The following is an 18,906-nucleotide window of genomic DNA, read 5'->3' as shown; positions in this document are numbered from 1 at the left end:
CAAGCCCCCTCAACAGCAAGCCTTTTGGAGGGAGGCTTGAGGCCTTCTCCCCGGGTAGGTTGTTCTGGCTGGGCTTCCTTCCACTCTTCAGCTGGAGGGGCCCAAGCCTGCATCCTCCACTCGCCTCCGGCCCCCCACCTCTGCTCACTATCAGACGGGAGCGGCAGGAACTCCGGGGCTGGTGGAGTTTCCGACCAGGCAGGAAAAAGAACAAAGGAACTGCGTAGGGGGGAGAGGGTGGAGGAGATGGTCAGGAGGGTGGCAAGAGTAGAGGAGACGCTTCACCATGGAATATGAAGTCAAGAAAGGGAAAAAGGTAGGTGGGAAGTTGGGAGGGATGCGGGGGAAAGAAATGTCCATGGAGCTGGTAAAGTGGGAGGCCTGGGGTGGGGGTGAGGCGCAGTGAGTGGCATGCGTAGAGTCTTTCTTCTCATCAGAAAAGACTGTCCTTCCCACCCTTGGGCAGTCAGACATTTGGACTCAAGCTCCCTAACCTGTCTCCCCACTCACAAGCGGCGTCTGCCATCCCTGGAATGAATAGACAGACAGGCACCTTCCGGGGAAACCCAGCCAGCCAGATTGTTTTGGGAGATACTACCAACCTGCTTCCATGGCTTTCCTGGGGGCTCCTCACACCGAGAGACAAACACAGAATAGACACATTCCCCTGCTCCTTACCTCCCCCGACAGAAGGAGCTCAGCCAGGGCAATTCTGTGCTATAAGGCTGCCTATCCAGGTTGAGACACCTACCTGCTCCCCTGCTGGGTTCCAGCCTAGCCTGCCCCCTCCCCATCTTTATGCCAGAACAGCTCTTCTCCGAAGGCCTCAGCCTGAGGGTCATCCCCCTCACCCCATAGATCCTCACCCCTCCTTACCGTCAGTTTTCTAGTCTGGTTCCTTGGGCACCTCACCTGGTTGTCTTTGCTATTCAGGGGGTCCCTCAGATTCCAACTCCCACCACCACCCAGCTCTCTTCCTCCAAGAAACTGAGGTCAGGCTGGTCTAAAGGGCTCCCATGTGAATCATGAGGGCTCAGAAGAGAGTCAAGACATAGTGCTGCTTCTCTCTGGGTTTATCCCTTCTCTAGATATTTACTGAACCCTTATTATGTGCCAAGCATGGTGCCTGGTACTGGTGATGATACAGTGGTGAGCAAAGTCAGACAAGGTCTCCGCTCCCTCCCTGGAGCTCACATTCTAGTGGGGAAAGCAACTCTTAATTCTTTTTAAAAAAAGCAATGAATATAAAATTGCATAAGAGACTCCATACACAGTGCTGGGATATAGAATATTAGGGGACCTAACCCTAGACTGGTCAGTTTGAGCTGAGATCTGATGGGTGGAAGAAAAGGGAGTAGGGAAGAGCATTTCAGGCAGAGGAACAGCATGTGCAAAAGCTCTGCAATGGGAAGGAACAGAGCAAGTAGGGAGGACTGGAAAGATGGCCCTGTAGCTGGAGGGCAGGAGCAAGGGGCGGGGTGGGGCAGTGCGGGGGTGCATAAAATGAGGCTGGAGAGGTGGGCAGGGCTGGATCATTAAAGGCCACAGACAAAACATTTAGCTCTCCACTCCATACACACACACACACACTCACATACACAGAATCAAGTCCCAGCTCCATAGCTGGCATTCAGGCCCTCTATGGCTCATTCATCTCATCATTCAGCTGCAATAGACCACGTGCATCTTCCCCAGGCTCATGCTTAGCCAGCCCCAGGGGTTTGCACGTGCAAAATATGTGCCTGGAACATCTGCCTGGAATACCCTTTCCCAGATCATTTGTTCTCATTTCTCAGAGCTTCCAGATACTTCATCTAGGCTCCAAGATACTGGTTTTAAAATATGAGCTGGGCTGTATCAGAATCACCTGGAGTGCTTGTTAAAACATAGATCATTGGGTTTCACCCCCAAGCTCTGATCCAGTAGATCTAGGATGGAATGGGAGAATATGCATTTCTCTTAAGTTCCTCAGTGCTGCCACTGCTGACCCAGGAGCCATATTCACTGAGAACTGCTCTAAAACGGTGCTCACACTTTCCTGCGAGATTTAGATTCTGTTGGGCTGCATTGGAGTCTAGAACTGGCTTCTTGAATCTTGCCGTAGGCCATTTTTTGTGCAGGTGTCTGCTGGATTCTCCTTAAATGTACTTACCGGCCATTTCTAATTTGGGGGAAAGCACAGAGAATAGCATGACAAATACCTGTGCACTCACCACTGAGCCACATTGACTCTTAATATATTTTTCTTACTTGCCCCAGTCCTTCAGTCTGGGCCTGGGCCTGGGCCTTAGCACGCCCTCTGCCCTGACTTGGGTGTTTATTTTATTTTATTTTTAAAGATTTTAATTATTTGACAGAGAGAGACACATCGAGAGAGGGAATCTCTCTGAGGCTTAGTTTCTCCATCTGTAAAATGGGGATCACAGAGGTACCCCTTCTGCAGAGTCTATGAGAATTAAATTAGGTACTAGGTAAGTAAGTAAAATGCCGAATGCGGAAGTGCTCAATAAAGCCAGTTGCTGTTGTTACTGTTGTTCCCCCCAACATCTCCCTGCCTCCTGCCCCCCAGGGCTTTGTATCCCCCATCCGGAGGCTGGTGTTCCCCAAGGCTGGGCGCCGGGCTGCCTTTCGGACCAGTGTGAGTCGCCGGCCCCTGCACTCGATGCCCCTTTACCCCCCTGACTACCTCATCGACCCTCAGATTCTGCTGTGTGACTATCTGGAGAAAGAGGTCAAGGTATGTGTAGGGTGAGGAGAAGGGTGGGCAGAATCTTGGGGTGAGGAGTAAAGGAGGGGTAAGGTTTTCCTTAACTCTCTTAGGGTCCCTGGCTGGGTCTGAAAATGAGGCCAACAAACACAGATGAACAGGAGAAAAGTGTGCACATTTTATTAAATGGTTACATGTCCATGAGAGCTTTCGCAAGGGAATGAAGACCCAAAGAAGTGACCAGAGCAGGAAGCTTTTATATCTTTTTGACACTAAATTTATGAAGAGCTGACAAGGCAGAAGGGTTTGGGCTAGGGGAGTAAAAGGTGAAGAAATAACAAGGTTTGTTTTTACAGCCTTCTCAGCCCTAAATTCCCTGTGTCTGGTGAGAGGAGGTCTCCCTCCAGGTACAGGGAGGGTACTTTTCAGGTGGGAGATTTTTCTCCTGCTTTCGGGGAAGAGGGGTGGGGGAAGGTCAGAGTAACCTTCCTGCTTCTACCATTTTCTTCAACTCCTTCAAGCTTAAGATATTCAATATGCCAACGTGCCATATTTGGGGGTAGTGTGTTCTGGATCTCAACAGGAGAGACTGTACCTCTCTCTCACACCAAGCCCTGACCAGCCCGGTCTCACACAGGGGAGGCTCAGAGCAAAGAGACCTGGGTTCATGACAGCCTAGCTCCTGCCTTATGCTGTGGACCCTCAGCAAATGACCTCCACCCACTCAGCCTCAGTGTTTCCATTTCAACACAGGGCTCAAAACCTACTCACAGGAGAGAGCAGATGGGAAAAGCCATACCTTCCTGTGAGGTTTTACTGCAGTAATGTTGTTGCTACTCAGATAGTGGATGAACTTGTTATAGGAACCCAGTTCAGCAAGCCAGAGGGGACTAAGGTCCCTCAAGGGTTTTACTACTGTTTCATGAGCACCATGAAGGAGCAATGGAGAATCCTCATTACCCAAGGAAGATTGATATGGGGGTAGGAGTGTTAGATTTGGCAAAAACAGGCTGCCCAGTTAAGTGTGAATTTCAGAAAAGCAACGAGTACTTGTTTAGTATTAATATGTCCTAAATACTACATGGGACTAAAAATACTTTAAAAAATTTTGTTTAAAGTATTCACTGTTTATGTGGAATTCAAATTTAACTGGCGTCTTGTATTTTACCATATATGGAGGGCTAAAGCTAACTAATAAATCCACTTAAATATTGGGGACTGAAATTTCATAGAGAATAAAAGAAGAAAAAGGTTTGATTGGTGGAATTCACCTAGAAGAACAAAACTAAAAATAAAGTTAATTTCTTACATTGAATAACATTAAAGTTCGGGATGACATTAAGTTTTAACTAAGAATGAATGAAGAATTATTATATTGATTTGGGGCATCATTTTTTGGGGTCTGGCTTCTGTGACCACCTTAATAGCTATCATCAGGTTATGATCAATTCAGGTATTTCTACTTCAGTCTATATTCACTGGGTCAGTGAGGAGTTCTGGGTTATCCAAGGCTTCAAGGTGACCTCTCTGTGCCCTTCTCCCACCCCTACCTCCCATTTCCTGTCCAGTTCCTGGGCCACCTCACCTGGGTTACCTCCTCACTGAACCCCTCCAGCCGCGACGAGCTCCTGCAGCTGCTGGACACGGCCAGGGTGAGGCCCTGGGGAGGGTTAGGGCTGGGTCTTGTCCTCTTCTTCCTCTCCCACCCGAGCCCCTCGGGGACCCAAGAGATCCGAACCCCCTGCAGCAGTTGAAGGAGCTGCCGCTGAAGACCACAGCGGAGCAGGACAGTATCCTGAGCCTGTCGGCCCGCTGCCTGCTGCTCACCTGGCGCGACAACGAGGAGCTAATCCTGCGTATCCCCACGCATGAGATCGCCGCCGCCTCCTACCTGCAGGACGACGCGCTGCACCTGCTGGTGCTTAAGACCGGTACAGCGGGCGGGGCAGGGCCGGGAGGTGAACGCGGAGAGAAAGGGCCCAGCGTCTAGTTTTGGGAAAGGAATGACCTGGGGTGGGGAGGGGGTGGGTTGCTGAGGGTGGATGGTGTGTGATGGAAAAGGCCAACCACACCACCCCGAGACTAAGAGCAGGCCATGGCCATACGCAAGAAGACGCGGGCCCAGGTTGAGGTTGAGTTTGAAGGGTGGACGGCTTGAGCCACCAGCCTGAGGCCAGGTAGCGGGGCTGGGAAGGCTGGAGGAGCCCAAATTCTGGGATTTGAAGTTAAAGCGCGCGGTGAAGCTGAGCAAGACAGAGGCGCGCCCAGAGCTCGGGCGAGGGGCGGAGTCTGAGCTGGGGGCGTGACCATATGCCGAGGAGGCGGAGCTCCTGGCTGGAGTGATGGGGGGACAGGTCAGACCGCAAGCAAGACTAGGGTGGAGCCGAGGCCGGGGGCGGGCCCCAAAAGTAAGGACAACGCGGGGGGCGGATCTGGCCTCGAGACTTTGAAGGCAGACGTGGGGCCAGGCGCCGCTGGTCCGCAGCTGGTCTCGGGAGGGGGCTCTTAGCCCGGATCTCCTGACCGCCGTCCCGCCTCTCCTAGGTCTGGGCGTGGACCCGGTGCCAGCCGGCGTAGACGCCAGCCCCGGCGGCGCAGGGCGCGACCCGGGCCCGCCGGGCGCGGCGCCCGAGAAGCGGCGGGGGGGCACCACGGAGCGGCGCCACACCATCTGCAGCCTGGACTGGCGGATGGCGTGGGGCGGGGGCGCGGGCGCAGAGGCCCGGGCCGGGGGCGGCGGCGGCGGCAGCCTGGAGCGCCAGCGCGCCGGGGCGCGGGCGTCGGGCAGCTGGGAGCGGCGGCAGACGTTCAGCGGCAGCTGGGAGCGGAGGCACGGCGGCGGCGGCGGCGGCGGCGGCGGCGGCGGCGCGGGCAAGCCGGGCGGCAGCTGGGAGCGGAGGCAGGCGGGCGGCGGCGGCGGCGGCAGCTGGGAGCGGCGCCACCCGGGCTCCAACCCGCTCGACCCGCAGGACCCCAGCCCCGACGCCTACTGCAACCTTGTCATCCTGGCTGTGGCCAACAGGGTGAGCCCGAGGGCACCCGGAGCCCCCGCGCCCCGCCTCCCGGCCGCGTCCGGGGTTGGAAGGCGTCGCTCTCCACCCCAGCCCGCTCCGTTCCTGGGGTCTTTCCTTCCCCCTCCTGAGGCCCTACCTAGGACTTCAGGTACTACCTGTGTATCCACGACGCCAAAGGGCTTCTAATCCCCGGCCTGGACACCTCCCCCTTGCCATCCCAATGGGATGGAAACTCAAAACAGCCCAAACAGACGGGATCGGACCCCTCCTCCAGCCCTGCTTTCTCCCGCCTTGTCAATGTCCGCACTACCACGGTAGCAATCAGGGGACACTCATTACCAGCACGAATGGAATGCCAACACATGCCAGGCAAGGAACCAGCATTAACACATTTCATTCTCTCACTACCACTAGAGGCAAACATTACAAGCCTCCTCATTCTAGAGAGGAGGAAAGTGAGATCCAGAGGCTAAGTAACTCGTGGAAGGTCACCCAGGAACCAGGCGGTGGTTTCAACAGAGACCAGGGAAGTTCAAGCCTGTACTCTTTTTTTTTTTTAAGATTTTTATTTATTTATTTATTTGAGACAGAGAGAATGAGAGACAGAGAGCATGAGAGGGAGGAGGGTCAGAGGGAGAAGCAGACTCCCCGCCGAGCAGGGAGCCCGATGCGGGACTCGATCCCGGGACTCCAGGATCATGACCTGAGCCGAAGGCAGTCGCTTAACCGACTGAGCCACCCAGGCGCCCTATTTATTTTTATTTTTATTTTTTATTTTATTTTTTAAAAAGATTTTATTTATTTATTTGAGAGAAAGAATGAGACAGAGAGAGAGAGCACGAGATGGGGGAGGGTCAGAGGGAGAAGCAGGTTCCCCGCCGAGCAGGGAGCCCGATGCGGGACTCGATTCCGGGACTCCAGGATCATGACCTGAGCCGAAGGCAGTCGCCTAACCGACTGAGCCACCCAGGCGCCCTCAAGCCTGTACTCTTGTTAACTATGGCAGTCATCCAAGGCAGAAGCCTTCCATTGTTGCCTTTCCTCCCCTCGCCCCCATTGTCCATATTCACCCTTGCTTTTATTCATTTGACCATCTCTATTGAGCACCAGCTTTGTCCTAGGCATTGGGCTAAGTGCTATGGATGCAGAGATGAGCAAAGACATATTTAGTGCCCTCCCTTCGGGAGCTCAATCTAGCAGACACCATCAAGTCCTGAGTTGTCTAAACTTTTCCTCTGGCCCAGGGCCCCCAACCCCTCCCCCCACCCTGTAGTACCCTAGTGAACAAAACAGTCTTATGGCATTTAAAACACTGAGAACTCCAAATTTTATCTCTCAGCAAATCTCCAGGCATGTTTCTCCAATCGGCCTCTCCATACGGTGGGCTAATGACCATCTCAAACTTAACACATCCAAAGCTAAGCGCCCAATCTTCTCCCCCAAACCTGCTCCTCCCTTGGTCTCCCTGTGTTGATTAATGGCAGCTCTGTCCTTCCCTCCTGCAGATCAAAACCTGGCAGTGATCTGTGACTCATCTTGCTCTCACACAACACATATCCATTCCATCAACAAATCCTGTTTGCCTTATTTTTAAAATCTATCCCAAGCCTATGTACTTCTCCCCACCCTCCACTGTCCCGACCCAGGTCCACGCCCCATCTTCTATCATCCAGATCATGCATTTAGACCACAGATTCGGCTCTTGCTTATAACCTGATCCCCCCACAGTCAGAGCAGTCCCGTTAACACATAAGTCTCATCATATCACGGCTCAAAATCTCGCCGTGGCTCCCCATTTCACTCAGAGTAAGAGCTAATGTCCTTACAACTGCTTATAAGGCCTCCCACCTTATCGTGGTGGCTAAAGCCCATTTCCTCTCTGGCCTCATCTCTTTCTAGGTCCCCCTTTCTGCACTTCATTCCAGCCAGACTGGTCTCCTTGTAGAGTGCCAAGAGACCTGTGCATTCTGGATGGTTCACTATGGTATCTCTGACACCTAAAACAGTGCCTGGCACGTGATAAATATTGAATGAATGGATGAAGTGATGCGTATTATATTCCTATACCTTGTGATGGGGACCAAGAAGAAAACAAACAGATTGCAGTGAAATGAGGGAGGAGATCCATTTTCCATAGAGAAAGTGAGTTTGTGCCTTTTAAATTGAAATGTGAAGGGGAGGAAGGAGTCAGCAAGGTGAATTGGTAGGAAAATGAATTCCAAGCAGAGGGAACAGTGCTCCCTGTCTATCTCACTGGACCGTGAGGGCTTGAGGGTACAGACCTCATCTAATTCACCCCTGAGACCTCAGAGTCTGGCCCAGTGCCTAAAATAGGGCTAAATGAGAATTAGTCCTATCCTATGAAGAGCTGTTTTTCAGGAGTATCTGATTCTCTGGCCTCCTATCCAAGGACTTGTGGTCCCAAGGAGGGCACAGGAGTTAGAATCAAAAAACCTGAGTGCCAATAGTAATTAATGCTAAGAACTTGCTGTGTGAGCTGGAAGAGTCACCTAGCCACTCTAAGCCTCAGTGCTTTTAACTATAAAAGAAGGATACTCTCTCCCCTGTCTATTTTGTAGGGTTATTGTAAGGATCAATCCTGCCTCTCCTGGGTTACATTTTAATTCATACCCCGGGCTTTTTAGAGGCACAAAATAGGAAATGGTACCATGAAGATGGTCTCATCAGTGATTGTCTTTCTGAATCTCTTGCTTAAAGACATAAAGAGGTAGGGGCACCTGGGTGGCTCACATGGTTAAGTGTCTGCCTTTGGCACAGGTCATGACCCCAGGGTCCTGGGATCGAGCCCCACATCGGGCTCCTGGCTCAGCGAGGAGCCTGCTTCTCCCTCTCCCTCTGCCTCTCTCCCTGCTCATGCTTTTTTTTTCTCTCTCTCTCTCTATATATATCTCTATGTCTCAAATGAATAAATAAAATCTTAAAAAAAAAAAGACATAAAGAGGTAAATTAGAAAGGCAAATTCCTCTTCAAATTTGCAGTCTCAAGAAACTTTCACCCAAGAATTGAAATTCCTGCCTCCTATCAGAGACTGAAGTTTATGTATTCATCCTACTTCCATTATTGCCCTGGGTGCCAGAAAGCTCATATCTAAATATGGCATCCAGTAGTAGTAACTATGTTGAGCCTAAAATTTTCATACATGTAATTCTTCCTCCTCCTAGTAGGTATCAGGAGTCCTGGGTTCTAGTCTTGGCTAATCATTTCACCTCTCTGAGCCTCAACTTCCTACCGGAATTTAAACTAGGGCTTATTTTATCTTATTTTATTTTATTTTATTATTATTATTTTTTTTTAATAGGCTCCACACCCAGCATGGAGCCCAACATCGGGCTTGAACTCATGACTGTGAGATAGAGACCTGAGCTGAGATCAAGAGTTGGATGCTTAACCAACTGAGCCGCCCAGGTGCCCCTAGGGCTTATTTTAGATAAACTTTAGAAGGTCCTATGAATCCCCTAGAAATCTGGGATGCATTTTTCAGAGCAGAAGACAGAGTTGCTGCTGGACTCTATTACAGAGTTCAAGATCCAGAGGATGGCCATACAATTTTGATGGGGAATGCCCTCCAAGTTGATTTAAAGGTGCCCATAGGTGTGTGTGTGGCCCTCCGAGCCTCCTCACACTGTTTAAGGGGGCAGGGGTGTCCTGAGCACTGGAGAGGCCTGAGCGCTCTGTCCTCCTCCCTGGGCCAGGATGCTGCCGAGGAGTCCTGTGCCCTCATCTGTCAGGTCTTCCAGATCATCTACGGGGACCAGAGCATTGAGTGCGTGGACCGGGCTGGCTACCACTACACGTCCACGCCCGAGCGGCCGTGGCTCTGCAGTCGCAGTGAGTACTGGAACTGGCTGCCCCCCGCCCCCCGCTGTGAAACATCCCAAAGGCCGGGGAGGGGGGCTGCCCCAGGACTCAGGGCCAATGAACGCCTTTAGGGGTCCTGATCTCTACCACAATTACAGTGTCCTCCCCCAACCCTGCTGCCCTTATGTAGTTAAAATAAAATGTCAGTTTTCATTATGACCTCAAACTTAGCTTCTTCACAGATATTCTGGTTGCCAGATTCAGAATGAGCCCCTCAAAGCTGAACTTTTTCCCCCGCTTTCATTTTTGATGTCCTTGCTTTGCAGAAATCCAGGCGCATGCATTGTCTATTGACTGAGCTGTCTAGCTCCACTAGGAATCTAGGTCAAAACCAAGATTTCCAGACCCACCCTTGAATGCAATCAAGGGCTAGAATGAGAATGAGCTAATAGAGGCATTTATTGAGCACCAACTATGTGCCAAGCACAGTACCAATGTGCCAAGTCTTATTTAATCCCCATAGCGACCTTGTCGGGTCCTATTTGCCACTGTATCCCCTGTGCCTAGCACAGGACTAGGGACACCACAGATGCTCGACAAGTGTTTTTTGAGTAGATGAAAGAACTCTCTGAAGCCTTATGATTCCAGTTTTACCGATGAGGACATTAAGGCTCAGAGTAGTCAATAAATTGCTCAGGGTCTTACTCAGCGAGTAAGTGGGAGAGTCGGGATTCAAACCCAGCTCTGTCTGATTTCTAAAGCTTCTACCTGCAGATCCTCCCATGCTACTTTCCAGGCCACTAAGTGACTTTCCTCAGTCACAGCCCCCTCAGTGTGCTCCCTGTTTGCATAGCTCCAGCAACAGAGCTCTTTCCTCCTGGAGGCGCTCCCATCCGTGGGAACTGCGGTTATTGGGAAGTTGGGATGGTTCATCAACTCTCACAGGATGATGGGTAAATTAATGAGATAAGTCAACAAGTATTTCAACAAATTCATTCTATTCAACAAATATTTACTGAAGCATCTGCTATCAGCAGGATGTACCGGGGAGCAGAACCAGACGTGGCCCTGCTCTCACAAGGCTTGCTTTGCTGAGGTAGCCCACAGTAATTACATAGTTACACAAGGAAAATGTAGCCACATGTTGTACTCTGAGAACACAGACTGAGGAACCGGCCTCACCTGGGAAGTCAGGGGGGTGTGGTGGGGAAGTGACACTGAGTGAGCCAAGATCAGAAGGGTAAGGTTAGTGGATTCAGAGAGGTAACAGGGCTAGGTAGAGAGCAAGTTCTCTGTAAATGGTGCTTCTATCCTCTCAAGATTTGAGGTTCTTTCCCTCAAAGTTCTTTTTTTTTTCCTTGCCTCAAACACAGTTTTCAAAACATTACCTCACCTGTTTCCTCACCTGCTTTTCCCAAGACCCCCATGAGGCAGGCAGGAAGGTGGTATTGTCCCAACCTTGGGGAAGTTGAGGGCCAGGAGAGAGGAGGTGAGTTGCCCAGGGTTGGCTGTGTGTTGGTGGTGGGGGTAGGAATCATGGTCAAAATCTTCCAGTGGCTGCCTAATTTCACTCAGGGTAAAAGCTAACACGCTTACGGTTGCCTACAAGGTCATCCATGCTCCAGCCACCATCCCAACCACAGGGAGGGGCTGAGGCTGGGGCCTCAGGGAGCTGGGGGTGTTGGTCCCTGGTCTGCTGCCTCTAACCGCCCCTCTGTCTCCTGACCCCAGGTGAGAGCTGCCGCACGGATGGGACTTACGCCTACGACGCCGACTTCAGCTGCTGCAGCTCCTTGTGGGTACCACCCTGCCCCCCTCCTACACCCCTGCACAAACCGGGTCACTCTTCTGGGCATTCTTGAGCCCCCCGTGGGCAAGAGAGGGTGGGAGAAGATGACCTCACCTCGATTTGTGCTGATGCCCTGGGCCCTGGTGGGGGGAGGGCATAGGTAAACTGATCTCTGTGGGCTTCAGTGAGCTCAGAGGATCCAGACCCAGACTCTGACAGGCCCAGGGGAGAGCCAGAACCCAGAACTGGGCCCATGTAGGCCTGCAGATCTCTGCTCGTCATCCAGACACAGTGGCCTGCAGAGCCCAAACCACAGCTAATATCAAAAAATAATTTTGGTTTACTTTAGTTTTAATTCCATATAGTAGAAAACCCTAAAAAAAGATAGAGCTTTAAACAAGATAGCTTTTTCCCACCTTATTTTTTTATAAAATAAACCAGGAGTTTATGGCCTTATGGTCAGCAGGGGTCCAGGCTTCTCTTCTCCCCACTCCTTGGCGCTTGCTCCCATCCTCAAAGTCACCTCATGGACCAAGATGATGGTCATAGCTCCAGTCATCGCAGTGGCCTGCCAGGGGGCTCAGTAAAGAGCTTTGCTGGGAGTCCCACCTCATGCCTCTGCTTGTGTTGCATTGGCCAGAACTTGGTCACATGGCCACCACGAGCTGCCCGCAAGTCTGGGAGTGCCGCATTAACAAACCCACCTGGGAACATTGTCCAGGGTTCTGTTTAGTATGACCAACCCCTGCCTCCAGCACTGGGGGGGGGGGGGGGATTCCCAGGACATGGGAATTTCAGTACAAACACCAGGGAAGTCCTAGGCAAACTGGAACAAGTGGGTCATGCTGGTTCTGCTAAGGTCTAGACTTGACAGGTAGCAATCTCTGCCAGTAATATACGCCTTACTTTTTTTTTTCCTCTTTGGTGGCAATATATTCGCCTTCTTTTTTTTTTTTTTTTAAAGATTTTATTTATTTATTTGAGAGAGAGAGAATGAGAGAGAGCACATGAGAGGGGGGAGGGTCAGAGGGAGAAGCAGACTCCCTGCCGAGCAGGGAGCCCGACGCGGGACTCGATCCAGGGACTCCAGGATCATGCCCTGAGCCAAAGGCAGTCGCTTAACCAACTGAGCCACCCAGGCGCCCTATATTCGCCTTCTTAATACTGTGTGCTCTTGGGCCAGTCCTTAAACAACCTGATGATATCCCCCGGAGAGATGGCAATCATGATAATGACTAACCTTTGAGCTTGCTGTGTGCCTAGTGCTGTTCGATAAAGCACTTCATTTTTTTTTTCAAGTAAACTTTACCCCCAATGGGGCTTGAACTCATGAGCCCAAGATCAAGAGTCACATGCTCTACCGACTGAACCAGCCAGGTGCCCCCAAGTGCTGCATTTTTTAAAAAAATCAATGTAGCAACATTACAGTGGCTATTGTTTATTTATTGCTTGTAGTCCATGACTCTAAGTGCCATATGAATAGATTCCTCTAATTCTTGTGACATCAGTTTTTGTCATCCCACTTTACAGATGGAGAAACTGAGGAATAGAGAAGCTAAGCAGCTTGCTCAGGGTCAAGCAGCTAGTAAGTTGTAGGCCTGAGGTTTGAACCTGAGCAGGCTAGCTCCAGGTCCACATCCCCTAACCACTATGCTATCCTGCTTTTCTGTAGGTAATAACGCAAGATGGTTCTGGAACAATTTAGAAACCAGGAGGCAGGTTGATCTTTATTTTAGGTAAAAAAAAATTTTTTTTTTTTTTTGAGAGAGAGAGCAGGGGGAGGGGCAGAGGGAGAGAGAATCTTTTATTCTAAAAAAGATTTTATTTATTCATTTTGAGAGAGAGCGTGTGTGTGCATGAGCAGGGGGAGGGGCAGAGGGTGAGAGAGAGAGGGAATCCCAAGCAGACTCCTAGCTAAGCTTGGAGCCCAATGTGTGGCTCCATCCCACAACCGTGAGATCGTGACCTGAGCTGAAATCAAGAGTCAGATGCTTAACCGACTGAGCCACTCAGGTACCCCAGGTTGAGTTTTTATTAAGCAAGATTTCCTGAGTACCTATCATGCGCCAGAGACTGTGCTGTGTGCTAGGGTTATAGTGGGGAGCAAGACAAGGATGAGACCTGTGCTTGGCACAGGGCAGGTACTTAACAAGGAAGAAAGCAACGTCCCTGCTTTTGCATGGTTTATGGCACAAGCACAGTGTCTAGTACAGGAGACAATGAAATCATGATTTAATAGAAATAAGCATTAATGATAAGCACGAAAGAGAATAAGCACCTCACGGTACTGAGAGAGAGGCCGTGGGAGCCTTCCTCATCTGGGGAGTCCGGAGGGCCTCTCAGAGCTGATGACACTTGAACTGAGACCCAGAGGAGGAAAAGGGAAGAGGGCCCCAGGCATAGGGGCAGACAGTGCAAGGATTCTGAAGCAAGATGAAGCTTGGTGCATTTGAGGAGAAGCCAAGAGGCTGCCATGGACATTGATGGGGGGATCTGGAAAGGCCTCTCATGTCATGGCTAGACTTACGGGTTTGTGACCACATTTGACAGAGGATCTAACCCAGTCATTGGGAGAGGGGGTCAGGGAAAACTTTGTCGAGAAGGTGACATTTAAGCTCCAGTGATGAATAAGAGTTAGAGGGAACAGCATGTGCAAAGGCCCGGGGGTGGAGAGGCACTTGGAGTATTAGAGGAGAAGAGAGAAGGCAGAGTGGCCTGAGCATGCAGAGCAAGGGTGCGATGAGGCAACAGAGGCAGCCGGGGCCAGACAATGTGGGGCCTTGGAGGCCAAAATGGGATCTAGGATGCGGCCTCAGGCCCAGAGCATCAGTAGCTGTGCCTTCCCAGCTCTACCTGTTGCAGGGAGAGGAGCTGGAGGGAGCTGAGTGAGGGCCCCCCTTTCTGCCTGTCTCTGCAGCAATGGCTCCCAGGATACATTTGAAGCGTGTTATAGTGGTACGTCCACACCCTCTTTCCACGGCTCCCACTGCAGCGGCAGTGACCACAGCGGCCTGGGCCTCGAGCAGTTGCAAGATTACATGGTCACGGTGAGCTGGGGCAGGCAATGTGGACAGCACAAGCAAAGGCCCGGAGGCTGGAGAAAGCACAGGGAGTATTTCAGGAATCATGAATAATCCTGGACATAACTGAAGCAGATGTTGAAGATCAGGGCGGGATATGAGGTTAGGAGAGTAAACTGAGGCCAGCTTGTGAAAGCCTTAGCTAGCATCGGCTAGCATTAACTGAGTGTTTGCTCTATATCAGGCATGGTTCTATGCACTTTTTATGCATTTATTTTAATCCTCTTAATGGCCACAGTAGGAGGTACTGCCATTATCTTCACTACATATAAGAAAAGTAAGGGTCAAGGAGGTTGTCACGTACCCAAGATCACAGAGCTGACCAAGGGGCCAGGATGTGAACTCAGGCAGCTTGAGTCCACAGCACATGCTTAGATGCAGCCCAGAGGGTCTTGATGCCCCCCAGTAGGCCATGGGAGGGTTTCAAGGGAGGTCTTGGCCAAATATACCCTTACAGATAGGACTCTGCGTCTTTTAGGCAAAGGTTGGGTGGGGCTTGCTCCCCGGGACTGATCTTGAATGTTGTCCCTACAGTTGCGGAGTAAACTGGGGCCCCCTGAGATCCAGCAGTTTGCGGTGCTCCTGAGGGAGTACCGGCTGGGGCTGCCCATCCAGGACTACTGCGCAGGCCTGCTGAAGCTCTACGGAGACCGGCGCAAGTTCCTCCTCCTTGGTGAGCCACCTGCCACCACGCCCCCCCCCCCAAGGTCTGCCAAGGCCCCTACATGGTCCATGACATTCCCTATCAGTCATCAGGCTAGAAGTGTTCACTCTTATTCTTCAGCCTCCAATAAAGCCAAGATCGAGAAATCCATGGTGCTTTTGAGGAGAAAGGTGCAGAACAGAGGATGGACTTGCTTGCAGTCCCAGGGCCTAAGAAGAGCACTAATACAACCATTCACCTTCATAGCAAAGCTGGGTGAGGGGATGATTCTCCCCATTTACCCCATGGGGCATCTGAGGCTCACAGAGGCTAGGGAGCTTGTCCAAGGTCACACAGCTGGTAAGGAAGGCTAATAATAGCACCAGGAATGATAGTACTAATAAGCTAACGGGCATTTTGCAGTTACCCTGTGTCAAGCATCATCCCATTGAATGCTTCAGTTTTGGAAAGTAGAACCTTATTGCCCCCATATTGCAGATGAGGAAACTGAGGCTCCCCATATTGCAGATGTGGAAGCTGAGGCTCAGAGAAGCAAAGTAAAGTACTGAAGTCGCATAGCTAATGAGTAGAGATGGAAGCCAAACAAGCTGACTTGTCTGGGACACTCAGTGTGTGTGCTAAGCACCTCCTCACATCCCTCCCGGGAGAACTTGTGCAATTATCTCAGTTTCACAGGCGAGGAAAGTAAGGCTCGGAGTAGCTATTTAATGAGGATCACACAACGAATAACTGGGAATGTAACTGTTACAGTAACAAGCTAACCTGTAGTGAGCATTTACTTTGTGCCGAGCATTAGGTCATTATTCTCTGGAGCAGAGTCGAGGAACTTGTGCAAGGCCACACGGCCAGCCAGTGGCGGGGTGGGGATTTGAACTCAGATCTCTGCAGAAGGTGGTTCCAGTGTGGGAGGGGGAGGGCTGAACCTCGAGGAGTCCCCCTGCCTGTCGGCCCCGCAGGGATGCGGCCCTTCATCCCGGACCAGGACATCGGCTACTTCGAGGGCTTCCTGGAGGGGGTGGGCATCCGCGAGGGTGGCATCCTCACCGACAGCTTCGGGCGCATCAAGCGCAGCATGAGCTCCACGTCGGCGTCGGCGGTACGCAGCTACGACGGCGCGGCCCAGCGGCCCGAGGCGCAGGCCTTCCACCGGCTGCTGGCCGACATCACGCACGACATCGAGGCGCTGGCCCCCGACGACGAAAGCACGGACGAGGAGGCCCGGGACTCCCCTGGCGGGGGCGACGCAGCTGAGGACAACTACCTGTAGCCGCAGCCCATGCGGTCGGTGGGGACACACCTGCACTCCCGCCTGTGGGTCCCGGGCCCTGGGACGCCCCTCGCACCGGACGCGGGCCTCCACTCCCCGGGGTGTCCGTCCCTACCCTCGGGGCTCCAGGCCCTGCAATACCGAGAATGTCCTGCAGGAGGCGGGACCCTAAAGTCCTGGGCAGTCGCCTGGGGTTCAGCAGGCCCTTCGGCCAGACCCGGTTGGACAGCGCCCTGCTTTGTCCCACTAACCCCAGGCGCGGCCCCAGGACAACTCGTCTTTCCCGCGACTCCCGCAGCTTTCTGGAGGCCAAGGGAGGGATGACGGGTGGGCTCCACCTGCTGGCGGACTGAGAAAAGAATTCCCAGAGCCCACAGACCGCTGTTCCTCCTATTTTACGCTTTGAGAAACTGAGGTTCAAAGAAGGGGAAGAAACTTGAGGGAATCTCCTATTTCTCCCTAGATATTACTTCAAACTAACCATACTAAATAGCGTCGAGGGTCTTTTTAGGGCTCTAAATGGCAGGGTCGCCCCTCCCCTGATGGCAGAAATTGGATCATCAGTGTGAAAGAGAGGTTTTTCTCTACTGGCACTTAAGTCAGAAATAGGTGATCGGGGTCCCAGTCCTGGCCCTAAGACTCTGAACAAGTTGCTTGTTCAGGTCTTGGATCTGGAGCCAGACAGACCTAGGGCTCCTGTCCGGTTAGTGTTCTCACCTCTTGGTGAGTTCCATTCCCTAATCTGTTGATGAGGTGCGCCCCTCCCACTTCACAGGGTGGTTCTGGGTACTAACAAAAGTCAAGACCTTAGTGCTGGGTCCAGCACATGATAGGCACCCAATAAAAGCTGTTCCCTTCCACATCCAACACTTTCAGATTTGGTCTGCCTGTCTTGCCTGGGAGCAGTGGGGTGGGAACTGAGGTGGGGGGTGGGCTGTAAGAAGACCCTTGGGGAAGTTTGTGAAGAGGAAATAGGACTTGCTCCTCACGGCTCTATGACACTCTGGCTCTGGGTTCAAGCCCCAAATGAAAAGTCCCCAAGGCTTCACAGGCTGCCATCATGAGAGTCCGTGGTCGTTGAAGAAACCTGATGGCAGGGTTGGAGAGGTAGAGAAGTCAGCGTAAGGACAACATTCAACACGGCCTGAGTAAAGGCTTGGAGGCTAAAAGGGATGAGTCCTGAGAGAATGTCAGAGACTCACACAGAATCGCTAAAGTTCATTTGCAAAACTTTACAGAGCCTTCCATGTTGAGACCGTGAGGTAGGTACAATTATCACCAATTTTAAAGTAACATTATTAGGGCTTCAGGTCCAGAGTTCCATGATTTATACCCAGTTTGTAGCAAATGGCCATCCCATCGTAATTAGTCCTTTAAGGCCCTCTGATGTTTTCTTTGGTTTATTTCCCCCTTCTAGCCACACATTCCCCACACTCCTTCCCCTCCCCACTGTGCGCACCCACCCTACGTGTTGATATATGGCCCTGAACATAAAATACACAATGCTTTGTGTGTGTATTTACCCTACGTGAATGGCGTTGTGTAAAGATCTCATTCTGTTGCTTTCTTTTTTCACTCCATCATATGAGTTTTAAGATAACCCATGTTGCTGTGGGAATATCTAGCTTATCACATCAAATTGCTGCAAAGCATTCCAAGCTGAGCATCCGTGGTTTTATTTATCCACCCCCACCCCAGGGATGGACACCCAGGTGGCTTCCAACTTCCTCTCACCGCAAAAAACACTGTGATGAACATCTTTGAACATGACCCTATGGGCCTATGTGAAAATTTCTTTGGACCCTATACCCAAGTGGAATTAGTAAATCACATGTGTGTTTTAAATGTCACTAAATTCTATTTGTGGCATGTGAAAGATGCTTGTCTCCCCACATTTTCATTTGCTTTTACATTATCCGACTGTAATTTTTGCCTATAGTTTGGATGTAAGGTGGCATCTCATTGTTTGAATTTCTCTAATAATATGAGATTCAGAATCTTCTACACTTGTCAGGCATTTGGGCTTCCCCTTCAGTGAACTGTCCATTCATGTCTTGGGCCCATCATCTATTGGGTTTCCTGTCTTTTTCTTTTCTTTTTTTTTTTTTTAAAGATTTATTTTTTTATTTTTTTTATTTGTTTATCTGAAAGAGAGAATGGGAGACAGAGAGCATGAGAGGGGGAGGATCAGAGGGAGAAGCAGACTCCCCGCCGAGCAGGGAGCCCGATGCGGGACTCGATCCAGGGACTCCGGGATCATGATCTGAGCCGAAGGCAGTTGCTTAACCAACTGAGCCACCCAGGCGCCCCGTCCTGTCTTTTTCTTGTCAATTTGCAGAAGTAGCTTGTAAATTTTAGGTATTAATGCCTTGTTGGATGTTGATGTTCCCAATATCGTCTCCTAATATGTTGCTCATGTCAGGTTTGTCTGGGGTAGTGGTTCTCAAACTTTACCATGCACCAGAATCTTCTGTAAGGCTTGTTAAAACACAGATCACTGAGCCGCCCCGCCCCCCCCTCCCCCCCAGAGTTTCTGACTCAGTAGAGCAGGGCTGGGGCCCGAGAT

At 51.2% G+C, this 18,906-nt stretch overlaps 1 protein-coding gene across 1 annotated transcript; it reads left to right on the top strand.

Annotated features, from left to right (window-relative positions):
• Nucleotides 1-210: 210 nt before the first annotated feature.
• On the top strand, nucleotides 211-18,067 carry CCM2L (CCM2 like scaffold protein). Its single transcript, XM_035006055.1, has 10 exons — nucleotides 211-316; nucleotides 2,570-2,737; nucleotides 4,276-4,359; nucleotides 4,455-4,638; nucleotides 5,252-5,730; nucleotides 9,435-9,570; nucleotides 11,272-11,335; nucleotides 14,247-14,376; nucleotides 14,944-15,082; nucleotides 16,030-18,067. The coding sequence occupies exons 1-10, from the start codon at nucleotides 287-289 to the stop codon at nucleotides 16,338-16,340; spliced, it is 1,725 nt and encodes a 574-aa protein (XP_034861946.1). The 5' UTR covers nucleotides 211-286; the 3' UTR covers nucleotides 16,341-18,067.
• The last annotated feature ends 839 nt before the right edge of the window (nucleotides 18,068-18,906 follow it).

The sequence above is a fragment of the Mirounga leonina genome, unplaced genomic scaffold (assembly GCF_011800145.1).
Source record: "Mirounga leonina isolate KUSES-001 unplaced genomic scaffold, KU_Mleo_1.0 Mir_150, whole genome shotgun sequence".
Lineage (NCBI taxonomy): Eukaryota > Metazoa > Chordata > Mammalia > Carnivora > Phocidae > Mirounga > Mirounga leonina.
The sequence above is the reverse complement of the archived record's forward strand: the minus strand, read 5'-3'. Positions and strand labels throughout refer to the sequence as shown.